The sequence below is a fragment of the Anolis sagrei genome, chromosome 4 (assembly GCF_037176765.1).
Source record: "Anolis sagrei isolate rAnoSag1 chromosome 4, rAnoSag1.mat, whole genome shotgun sequence".
NCBI classification, from domain to species: Eukaryota; Metazoa; Chordata; class Lepidosauria; order Squamata; family Dactyloidae; genus Anolis; species Anolis sagrei.
In genome coordinates this window covers 235,681,596-235,693,787 of record NC_090024.1, presented here as the reverse complement: position 1 = coordinate 235,693,787, position 12,192 = coordinate 235,681,596, and the positions used below count along the sequence as shown (strand labels likewise).

The window sequence follows — 12,192 nt, the reverse complement described above, 5'->3', positions numbered from 1 at the left end:
GACAGTGTAGCAGGGAATACAACTGAAAGCTTCTTTTGCTAACTGGCCAACCTACTTTTATTTCCAACAGCAAACAGCACTCTGCATTAAATATATCTTATTTGTCATACCTCAGGTAAGTGAAAAGCAGGGAATTCTATTAAAGGTGAATGCAGGAAAACATCCTATTACAATAATGGGGCGACATTCTCATTTCTCAGAGTGCTTCTGACTTTGTCGGTCAGGGTAATCTGCATTTTATTCGCTTGCAATGACAATGGCAAGAAGGCAGCTTTCAGCTTATAGGGTCAAAGAATAGAAAGAATATTTTAATAAATTTTAAAAAAAACCCAGTCAAAATAAGTGTTTCTCAAACGTTGAGAAATCTTGACCAAAAGAAAACTGGGGTGATGAAAATATTAGCAGTCTGGAGCTTATTTGGTACATGTGATTTTTGGGGAGGCAGAAAAGAGAATTTTGTGTGCAAGAACAGGATTTTATTTTTATATATTACTAGCAGTACCAGCCATGCATTGCTGTGGCCAACCTTCCCTCCCTCTTTCTCTCCTCCTTTCTTTCTTTCTTTCTTTCTTTCTTTCTTTCTTTCTTTCTTTCCTTCCTTCCTTCCTTCCTTCCTTCCTTCCTTCCCTTTTTTCTTTCATTCTCTCCTTCTTTCCTTATTCCTTCTTCTTCCCTTCCTCCCCCCTTTTCTTTCCCTTCCTCTTTCTCCCCATTCTTCCTTCTCTACCTATTCTTGGACTGCCACTCCCAGCAGTCCTCCTGATCAATCTATCTACTTATCTATCTCTATCTAATATATCTGGAGGGTTGCTAGGAGTTGCAGTCTAAGAATATTAAATTGGAAATATGCAGGGATTGAGATGCTCTCAAAGAAATCCAAGGAGAAGAAAGCTTGCAGTTTGGAAGCAAAGCATTTGGATCATCCTCCTCTCCTAAAGGGCCTGGTCTAGGGGATGCTGGGAGCTGTAGTCAGAAGAGAGTATGGATATGCTATTGTGTTTTTTGTTTGGCAAGGGAGTCATTTTTGCACATGTGCTGTAGTGTCTTTTTGCTTTTTTGGCTTTTAAGTCCCTTCTGCTGTGTTTTTCAATGTTTTTGTGAGTGATGCTCACTCGTTGGCCTGATAGGTATATTGTGTCCAAATTTGGTGTCAATTTGCCCAGTGGTTTTTGAGTTATGTTAATCCCACAAACAAACATTACATTTTTATTTATATAGATAGTTTCAGTCCAGAAAATGTTGTTTCCTGTTCAGACAATGATGTTTTCTGTACAAAACAAAAACATACAAACCAAACTGTATGCACTTTGGTTCTGAAGGAAAATTCTATTTAGGGGACAGAGTTCTCCTTTGGAGAGAGCCCCCATCCCCATAGGGCTGCGTAGAACAAGCCATCATGTTTTAGATGGTAAGAGTCATTACAGAAAACTACCCTAAAATAAAGCAGAACATTCAAAAACTAAAACAAGATATTTTATTTTTTTTATTTATTTATATACCGCTTTTATCACCCCCTAGGGGGACTCAAAGCGGTTTACCCATAGATAATGGCAAAAATTCAATGCCTTATCATTGCAATTGTAAAACCACACATAAATCATATTAAAAACAGTACATTACCAAATATCAAAACAGTTATTTAAACTATAAAACAATCTTATCAGTCGAGTTGCCATTCCAGTCCTTGTCCCACTAAAAGCTGCATGCATCTATTGTCCGAAGGCCTGGTCCCAGAACCATGATTTTATTTTTTTTCTAACAGTCAGGAGCAAGGGAGCAGATCTTACCTCCTTTGGGAGTGTGTTCCATAGACGGGGGGCCACAGCCGAGAAGGCCCTGCTCCTTGTCCCTGCCAGCTGCATTTGCGCTGTTGACGGGAGCGAGAGCAGGGCCTCCCTGGATGATCTTAAATTGCGAGGTGGGATGTAGGGGCAGATGTGTTCAGACAAGTAAGCTGGGCCAGAACCATATAGAGCTTTATAGGTCAAAACCAGCCCTTTGAATTGGGCTCGGAGATGGATCGGCAGCCAGTGGAGCTGGCATAACAGGGGGGTGGTATGCTCCCTGTATGCCGCCCCAGTTAGTAATCTGGATACAAAAAGTTGAGCAACAGCTCTCAACTAGCAATGCGTAAAATGCCATGTGATGTGGCTGTAAAGAATTCAGAGCTTAGGGGGGAAACATGCAGAATCCAATCTTTAAAAATCACAAAAGGTTTGTTTACAATAATAAGAAATAACTGCATTTCTTAATAATCAAGAACTGGGTCTGATATACTCTAGTACCCATCTTTTCTAAGGTTTCAAGATAGGGAAACAAAACACCAATCTCTACATCTCTCTGGCACACACGCCGAGAGAGATCTCAAAGCACACAGCACATACTCTCCATACTACAATGTAAGAAGGCAGAAGTCAGATTCAAAAAGCTTGCAGTAGAAAAGTATGCATTTTAAACAACCAGAATGAGAACAGAAAAAGAGAAGAGAAGAAATTAGATACATTCCCAACTGTCATACAGGAGACATGTAGGAAGGGAAACCCTCAGACTATTCAAATGCTAACTTCTCCTGATTGAGAAGACTTAAGCAGTGAGGGGTTGAATTCCAACAAGAGTGAGGCAACCCAGTTCATCAAGTCAAAGTCTGTCCCGCTATTATGAATACTGCATATCTATTTAGAGTGTGTTTTAAATATTCTCTCTCTCAGTATTAGCACATGAAAAATTATGTAAACATGTGTCCTTTTGTGCCCTCTTCTTTGGCAGTATGCAAGAGGCCACTACGGTTCATAGGCTTCTGTCCATTTACAGGTCAAAGATTAGAGTCTGTAGTACATTGAAGACAGCTGGATTTTGGCATTTAAACTGAGCAACCTGGCACTGAAACAAACATACACTTTATTATTTATAGCAGTTATGAAAGACCATCCAGCAACACTATAGAACCAGCAGGAGTCCATCAAATATATATCAGCCAATATTTGAGCACTAAAGGGAAATATATAAGCAGGTATTGATAGATAACGGCAAATATTGAATTTCTCCTTTCAGGTTGCAAGTGATATCAGTAGGAAGCTCCAGTTTGTTGAGGATGTGGGATCAGAATATTGTAAGTGCTTAAGTTGATTTTCCTTGAGGTTCCCAAGAGCCTCAAGGAAACTTTGTACGTTCCAAAAACTCTCCTTGGTTGATTAGGGAGTTTCTTCAGTAAAACTCCATCTTCCTATGCAGGGCCGTAGTCAGAAAAAAAAATCGGGAGGGGTTGAAATTTTCGGGGGGGGGGGGTTGAAAATTTTGCGGGGGGGGGGGGGGTTGAAACCTACCTCCTAGCTCACGCTGAAACCAAGAGCACAGCAGGGGGCAGAGCAGCCTTCAATAGCCTGCAGCTCCGCCTTTGTCAACCACCTCCACCAAGTCTGGCCTCCTTAATGAGAGCATTCAACATCCCCCCCCCCCCCCGCCCAACTTGGTTGCTTCACTAATTTTCTGTTGCGCACTGGGCCTGTAAATAATTGTCTTTCAAACAGGATGTGCACCCTTTGCCCAGCGGGAAGCCAGGGGGCCTAAAGAGAAGTTCTCAGAGGTTTCCACCACAAACAGTCTTTAAATGGCTTGAGAAATACAACAAAGTCTTTTATTAATGAACAATCAAATAAAAACTTCTCTTGTCTTCAGTAAAGTTAAGCAAATAATTCCAAGCTTTTAGGCAGTTGGTGAATTCCTAATCTTGCCCACAAAGGACAGGCAACTGTCTTCAATAACTTCTTCTTTAAAGGAAAATCCCCTTTTTAACTTCTCCCAGGCTGACTGTAATCTAACCCTTACTGATACCGGGTCGAACTGCATCTCGAACACCGAGTGGACCTACCAGCACGGCAGTAGATGTTCTCCAGCTGGAGTTCTTTGGTCTTTAGGGTTGTTTTCCTGGAAATTCTTTGGAGACTCTTAAGACCTTTCTCCCCCGGAAGGTCTTAAGGGTTGAAGCTTTTGTACAGGGGAAGCTTGCACACATCCTATACATAAGCTTACCTTGCTGAGACTAACTAAAAGTGGCTCCCTTCCCTTCCCAATTGCCCTGAGCAAGGGGCAGGACCAAAACTTAATGATGATGGACAGGTGACTTTCCCTATGACTGCAACCAAAGAAGCCACCTATCTGCAGAGTCCCTGAAACCTAGGACTTCAAGCAAACATTTAATACAAAGCAAATAAAGTTGGAGCTCCTGGTACAGCTGTACCAGAACAACTACATCGGCTATTGTTGCAAGTAATGAGTCGCCTGCGGGCTGATATGGGCGGGATATAAGTGATGTAAAATAAATAAATAAATAAAATCATGACAGTGTGAATAAATTGCCAATATTTGCTTGAGATAGTGCTTTTTGCATCTCATAGACTTAGCATGGGGATTTGGTTAACCAGTTAAAATTCATGAGTAAACTAGGTTTTTTAAAAAAATCTGAAACATTTCGGGGAAGGGGGGGTGAACCCCTAACCCCCCCCCCCCTCGCTACAGGCCTGTTCCTATGGCATTATGGTTAACCTTCTAAATGATCCCATAAATTGTTTTCTCTTCTTGGTAGGACAGACCAATTTCTTCATTACCCAACACAATGAAAGTCTGATCACTTTTCAGGAAACTGTAATTGGAAATTGAGCTTACTGGAAGACCTGGTGGCCCTGGAAGACCTGGGATCGCGGAAGTGCAGCTGCAGGAAGGAAGAAGGCTGGGGCAGACCTCTTCATCTCTCTGAAATTTGGGAAATAAAAGGTAGGAATCTAAATATGGAAACACCAAGTAAAGTAAAATATTACAGTGTGAGGAACAAAGTTAATTCTATTTCATCATTCACCTGGTTCCACTGTCCACAAGTAAATTGTCAATGAATATTCCATGATCATGAATAATGTCTGGTCTTCACTAGCAGTTTTTAGATGGTCTCTCTTCTTTAGTGTTCATTATTGATTGCTATCAATACTACCATCTTAAATATCCATAAGGTACCATATTCTGTCTGATCTTGGAAGCTTTGGAAAACTAGGCCTGGTGCTTAGTAGGCTTGTGCATTCCAGCTGAACCACAATCCATTTCTGCTATCCGAATTTTGGGGGACCTGGGGATCTGTTCTTGTGCACCTCCCAAAAGCGTCAGCCATTTGAAAAGCTGTTTTCTTTCCATTACCCAAAAATGCAGCAAGATCTGGCTCATTGGCAGCAATTGGAGGGGGGGTCATGGGGTTCCCATCCCATCATTTCAGGGTTGCTGAGATGAAAATACACTTGGAGGACACATTTACCACTGTTAGCCCACCAATTTTCATAACATTTGAGTCATCTCCTGATTTTAGTATTTTCTTTTCTTTCTAGAAATAAAATCTTTAAAAAAATCCCAAAAAGGCATCCCCCACTGACCCCACCCTGTAAGAAGCAGCAAAGAGGCACCATTTCTTGCTGCCAAATGTCAAAGATGCACTTCCCCACCATCAACAAGCAAGCAAGCAAGCAGTATGTTCCCTTATTAGAAAAAAATATTTATTTATTTATTTATTTAGAGTTTTTATAACCCAGTCTTCTCAACCTCCGAGGAGGGACTCAGGCCGGCTAACAACATAGGGTTCAATACAATAAAATAGAACAATATACATCATCAATATACAATACATTAAAATACAATTCATGCAAATCATACAAATTACAAAAAAGTCAGTTTGTCAGCGCCATCCGCCAGAAAGGTCAGCAGTTATTGACTCAATCATCATTCTGCAAATCAGGATCCCAAAGCCATGATTTTACCAGCTTTCTAAAAGTCAGGAGGGAAGAGGCAGATCTAATCTCTATCGGGAGGGAGTTCCAAAGCTGAGGGACCACCTTTATGATCCCCTGGAAAAAAAGTCAAGGAGGCGGTAGCCCCAAAAGAAAGGGCAATGGAGGGCCTCAGATAAGCGGATCAGGGTGACTTCAGCTCAGCCAGTTGGGACTGGGGCTGCTGGATGTGTCTGGATGAGGCTGGCTGATTGCTTCCATAAACAGGCGTTTGATTTTGTTTGTTTTTTTTGTGATTTTTTAAATTAAAATTTACTCCCAAAGATACAATTCTTATGAATACAAATAGCAATAACAATAATCTTTTATGTCCTGTTGGAGATTGGAATTAGAGAGAGACGATGGGTTCTGTTGGTTTGGCAAAGCTTCCACAGAAGCCAAATAGTTTTATTATTATTAGGCAACAGTCAAATTATTATTATTAAATGAAATTAAAAAGGCAGAGAGATTGCAAAGGGTAGGATTAGTAGAGGAAGACTGGTAGAACTTTAGTTGGTGGTGTTTTGCTGGTACAATTCTTATGAATAGTACAAACAATAATAACAATAATCTTTTTTTTTTTTTGTCCTGGTGGAGGTTGTAGTTAGAGAAAGAAGATAGGTTCTGTTGGCTTGGCAAAGCTTCCACAGAAGCCCAAAAGTTTTATTATTATAGGCAACAGCCAAATTATGATTATTAAATGAAATTAAGAAGACAGAGAGAAGAGAGAGAAATATAATAAAACAACAGAAAGAATTGTATTGTCGAAGGCTTTCATGGCTGGAATCACTGGGTTGTTGTAGGTTTTTTCGAGCTGTATGGCCATGGTCTAGAGGCATTCTCTCCTGACATTTCGCCTGCATCTATGGCAAGCATCCTCAGAGGTAGTGAGGTCTATTAGAACTAGGGAAAAGGGGTTTATATATCTGTGGAATGACCAGGGTGAGACAAAGGACTCTTTTCTGCTGGAGCTAGGTGTGAATGTTTAAACTGACCACCTTGATTAGCATACAATGGGCTAACTGTGCCTGGAGCAAACTTTTGTTGAGAGGTAATTAGATGTCCCTGCCTGCTTCCTAGGTAGGTTTTTCTGAGAATGAGACTTTGTCGTTTGCTGAAATTCTTATAATTATTAATAAGGATATTTTAAGTATTTTCTGGAAGAAAGGAGGGAGGAGAGAGATCGAAACTCCTCTCTCTAGAGCCAGAATGCAACTGAGCAATGGAGGCACTCATCCCATTAAATAGAAACAGCTTGGTTAAGACATGTCACGGCTTTCTTCTAGTCTGATTGGCCCAACAGGCAGGGCTCACTGAGAAACCATGTGTGAGCATGCAGCAGCCTCTCTCAGCAGCCTAATAGAAGAAAAGATAGCCACAACTGGCAGCCACATGGTCCATTTCAGTCTTTAAAAAACATGGTGGCAGAGCCCTTGCCATTATGGGCATCTGAACAATCTGAAAAAATTGAAAGCAAACATCCAAAATGAATCCATTCACAAGCCCAGTGGTTAGGACTTTGGTGAGGGCCACTGTTTCTTTGGTGGACCCATCATCCCTTATCCAAATACTAAACAAGGCTGACTCTGCTTAGCTTCCAAGATGAGGAGGGATCTCTTGCCTTTAGAGTATTCAGACCCTATACTGCACACAAAACTGCCATGACAAAAAGGAGCTGGTTCTCCATTCTTACCAGTGCTGGGACATCACAACACCGATCCTCTTCAGCCCACAAGCTGCTACATACGATTTGCAATGACTGCAACTGAAACTATGGATGAAAGAGAGAATGAGATAGCAGTTACGAAAAGGGCTAACAATAAATTTACAAAGATGCCTGGGGACAATAAAGAAAACTGCAGTTTAACAGCATTTTCTGCTGCTCTCCAGATGGAAATACTAAGCATCCTCTGTAAGGATGTAGGAGAGAGCCATGGAACCCCAACTGTGGACTGTCCTCTCCCTGAAAGCCACACTGGTGCCAACACTCATGTTATTTGGGTGCCAAGTTAAAATGTGGCAGTTCACCAAAGCCATTGGGTCTCATCAACTCAAATCAGATATGGTGTACATAGTTTATAAAATATTTTAAATCTGGTTTTAATTTATTCCTGCAATTTATTTAATGTTATTCAATTATTAAATAACGGCACTCCATGCAGTCATGCTGGCCACATGACCTTGGAGGTGTCTACAGACAACGCTGGCTCTTCGGCTTAGAAATGGAAATGAGCACCACACCCCAGAGTTGGACACGACTGGACTTAATGTCAGGGGAAAACATTTATTTTTACCTTATTCAATTATTGTATTATTTTAAATTGTACAACTTGTTTTAACGCTTTTAGCAAACCACCCTGACATCTTTGATATAGGGCTGGTCAAGAATAAATCAATTAGAGAGAAAAAAATAATGTCTACCCAGATCCCAGGATTCTTTAGGATGCGAGCACAGGAATAAAAGTGGAACTTCAGCACCATTGCTATGCCATTTGAAAGAATGGTGCTCAAGACAGATTGGGAGTCCATGGAAGGGCTTAAGGATGTCCATGCATCAATAGGAGCATAGTGTCTAGATCTAGGGAAGTTATGCTACCCCTCTATGCCGCTTTGGTTAGACCACACCTGGAATATTGTGTCCAATTCTGGGCACCACAATTCAAGAGAGATATTGACAAGATGGAATGTGTCCAGAGGAGGGCGACTAAAATGATCAGGGGTCTGGAGAACAAGCCCTATGAGGAGCGGCTTAAGGAGCTGGGCATGTTTAGCCTGAAGAAGAGAAGGCTGAGAGGAGATATGATAGCCGTGTATAAATATGTGAGAGGAAGCCACAGGGAGGAGGGAGCAAGCTTGTTTGCTGCTTCCCTGGAGATTAGGACATGAAATAAGGGCTTCAAACTACAAGAGTGGAGATTCCATCTGAACATGAGGAAGAATTTCCTGACTGTGAGAGCCATTCAGCAGTGGAACTCTCTGCCCCGGAGTGTGGTGGAGGCTCCTTCTTTGGAAACTTTTAAACAGAGACTGGATGGCCATCTGTCAGGGGTGATTTGAATGCAATATTCCGGCTTCTTGGCAGGGGGTTGGACTGGATGGCCCATGAGGTCTCTTCCAACTCTTTGATTCTATGATTCTATGACTCTATGAATCTATGAACTGAATGTAAATATGACTTTGTTTTTCCTCGTATTGTTTGAAATTCTCCTTGTTGTAGTGGATTTTCTATTTTTTTAAAAAATAGTCTTTTCAAGTTCTTTGGCTCTTTTTCCAGCCTGAGAAGGAAATCAATTTCAAAAGCAAATAAATAAATGATAAGCACAAGTTTGTGCAAATTTGTTTACATGTAGATTAAACCAGAGGCTCCATCCATCACCACCACCACCTAAAAAAGGTATAGGAGAACTACTGAGATGGATGATAGATGCAATAAGAAGGGAACAGTTCTGGATACTAAACCTCCAGCTTCCTGAAACAATATCTTTCCAATTATGGAAGCAGAAGCAAAAACTTCTACAACTCCTCCTGTGTCTCTGTATGACACCTTGGAGAATAACATCTCATCTTTCTCAACCCACAGATGTGGATCTGCCAAGGTTTGTTCTATCTGCTATAAAACTCTTATATGTTTGCACTGTGGTAGCAAACATAATTAGTGTCTTTGTTTTCCCCAACCCAGAACTCTGGAGTTTGTTCACTTGCTTTATTTTCGAAGTATTAAATGACAGAGAGGGTCATAAGGGAAAAGACGGAATTATTAAAACATCCCAGGGCCAAAATGCCTGATGGGCTCACTGTTCACAAAGAGAGAAGACTCCTATGAAAACAGAGAGTTGGCCTGGAAAAGCCAGCTCTAAATTCTTATAGGCCGCATGCCCACTTTATAATTAGTTTCATCCATAAAACAAACATTTTACATTAATGTCACTCAAAAAAACACAATACTTAAAAAAATAAATGATCCAATAATTCAAATAATTCCATGAGGGAAGGAAAACATTATTAGTTTTAGCTTCTTTTAATTGCACACAAATGCTTATAATTTTCACTTTGCTGGGTGAAATGGATAAAGTTCTTGCATATTATGATGATTTCTTGCACTTTTAATCAAAAGGTTTTCACCAAAACATTTTTGGACAAACCAAAAACAATCCTACATTAAAATTAAATTAAAATTCAAAGGAGTGCCAGCAGAAAGAGAAATGAAAGTGCTGCTGTGTCGACCTGGGTGAGGACAAGCAAGCTGAAGACCAACCCCGACAAGACAGAGTTCCTCCAGGTCAGTCGAATGCCTGACCGGGGTATTGGGTGGCAACCTGTGCTGGACGGGGTCGCACTTCCCCTGAAGGTGCAGGTCCGCAGCTTGGGGGTCCTCCTGGCCTCAGCGCTGACGCTTGATGCGCAGGTGTTGGCGGTGGCCGGGAGGGCCTTTGCACAATTAAAACTCGTGCGCCAGCTGCGACCATACCTCACGAAGCATGACTTGACCACGGTGGTCCATTCCTTAGTTATCTCTAGACTGGACTACTGCAATGCACTCTATGTGGGGCTGCCCTTGAAGATGGACCGGAAACTTCAATTAGTCCAACGCTCGGCAGCAAGACTTCTAACCGGGGCAAATTACAGAGAGCAGTCAACCTTCCTGTTTAAGGAGCTCCATTGGCTACCATTAATTTTCCGGTCCCAATTCAAGGTGCAGGTTATTACCTACACCACTGGAGAAATTACACTGTTTAGCCGGTATTCCACCATCTCCAGCTCATCCCTTGTTTGGGTATCAGCCAGCACATCAACGACTTAAATCAAGACATAGTTTTCTAAGATCTACAGAGACACTCACTGGAACATGTTACAGCCTGTCCATATCCTTCTTCAATTGTGGTTTCCAGAACTAGATGCAGCATTCCAAGTGAAATTTGACCAAAGCAGAATAGAGTGGTCTATGGACTTCATCCCACAGAATAAATAAAGTCTTGGGGATCGTTGTTTTTCCCTTAACCTTTGCAACACTTTGGAGATTTGTCATGATAAAATATGCTGTATGGTTTGAGTGAGATTTTATGAAAGGCGTATGAATGTGGCCCAACTGGGCTGAAGATACCATTCTAAGGAATGAGGCCTGGAAAACTACAAGACAGAGGCAAAGGACTTGTGGACTAATTAAAAATTGCTGATGAGATTTGAGAACTGTTGACATCCTGACTTGATTAACTCTTGGTGGAAAAACAACTTGTTTACATTGCCAAAGACAATGGTTCTCTTAAGTAAGGAAGTCAACACTGTGGCTCCTTACAGAAATGTTTACAAGGCTCCTGGATAAGGAAAGCCAATCAATCAGAATCAACATCTGTCCAAGAACTGATGGAATCCGTCTGTCAGTAATCTACAACTTTCAGAGCCACATCAACAGGAATACTACATAAAAGGACCCTTCTCTCTCAGAGAGTGTGTGTCAGATCAGCTGAACACCATTTCTGAACACCATCGTGAACTGCTGCCTCCTCTCAAGAAGCTGATCATCTTCAGCAAGAATGGTAAGAATGCTTGATGAATGAATGAATGATGAATGAATGATTGAATGTTAGAGTATATGTGTAAACTTTAATGCAATATTCCCCTTTGTCTATGTAACCAATATAATTATTATAAAACCTAGTACTGGAGTCTGTGTCTATTTTTTTCTCTGAAAGTGCCTAATGCAACCTGTCTCACTAAAAGCGGAATAAAAGAACCTATTTAATGTTTTTAAAAGTATTTATGACATATTAAACAAATGATTTTCCTACCCCCACTACATTTTTTCCCTTCATTCAGCTTTCTTTTCAAATTATTCATTTGCTTTCCCATCACATTGGAGACATTATCCTCCCATTGTCTCTTTCCCGATTTTCTTTTACTTGTCTGTGTTTGTTTTTGCGGAACTCCTTTTTAACACAAACCATCAAACATGATTTCTTCTATTCTATATTATTCTATATTACAATGTATAAGTACAGATATCTCTCAATTCAAAAGATAACTCTACTGAGTTTACACTGTTAAAAAAGTGTCAAACTGTTTCTTCCTCTTCAGTTCTAAAGATTATGGCAGAAAAAAGGATTCTATACTTCCCATCTGGGCCAGGCTTTAGCACAGCAGGTTAACTGCAAGCTGCAGTACATTTTGCCAACCAAAAGGTTGACAGTTCAAAGCCCGGATCAGTGTGAGCTCCTAGATTTTAGCCCAGCTTCTGCCTACCTAGCAGTTTTCAAAACAGCAATGTGAGTAGATAAATAGGTACTGCTTAAGCGGGGAGGCATTTAGGAACCCATAAGGCAATGCCAGACAAAATGCTGGCAATTCTATCAAAGAAGAAGTTTACCAAAAAATCTCTTAGGCAGGGAAAAGTGGA

The 12,192-nt window shown here is 40.9% G+C and overlaps 1 protein-coding gene across 1 annotated transcript in view; it reads right to left on the bottom strand.

Annotated features, from left to right (window-relative positions):
• Positions 1-12,192, bottom strand: part of COL20A1 (collagen type XX alpha 1 chain) — a 184,717-nt gene that overhangs the window by 41,672 nt on the left and 130,853 nt on the right. The window contains exons 27-28 of the mRNA XM_067468230.1: positions 7,495-7,572; positions 4,663-4,749 (exon numbers count right to left, since the gene is read on the bottom strand). Coding sequence (XP_067324331.1) covers positions 4,663-4,749; positions 7,495-7,572 — 165 coding nt within the window. The remainder of the gene's footprint in view (positions 1-4,662; positions 4,750-7,494; positions 7,573-12,192) is intronic.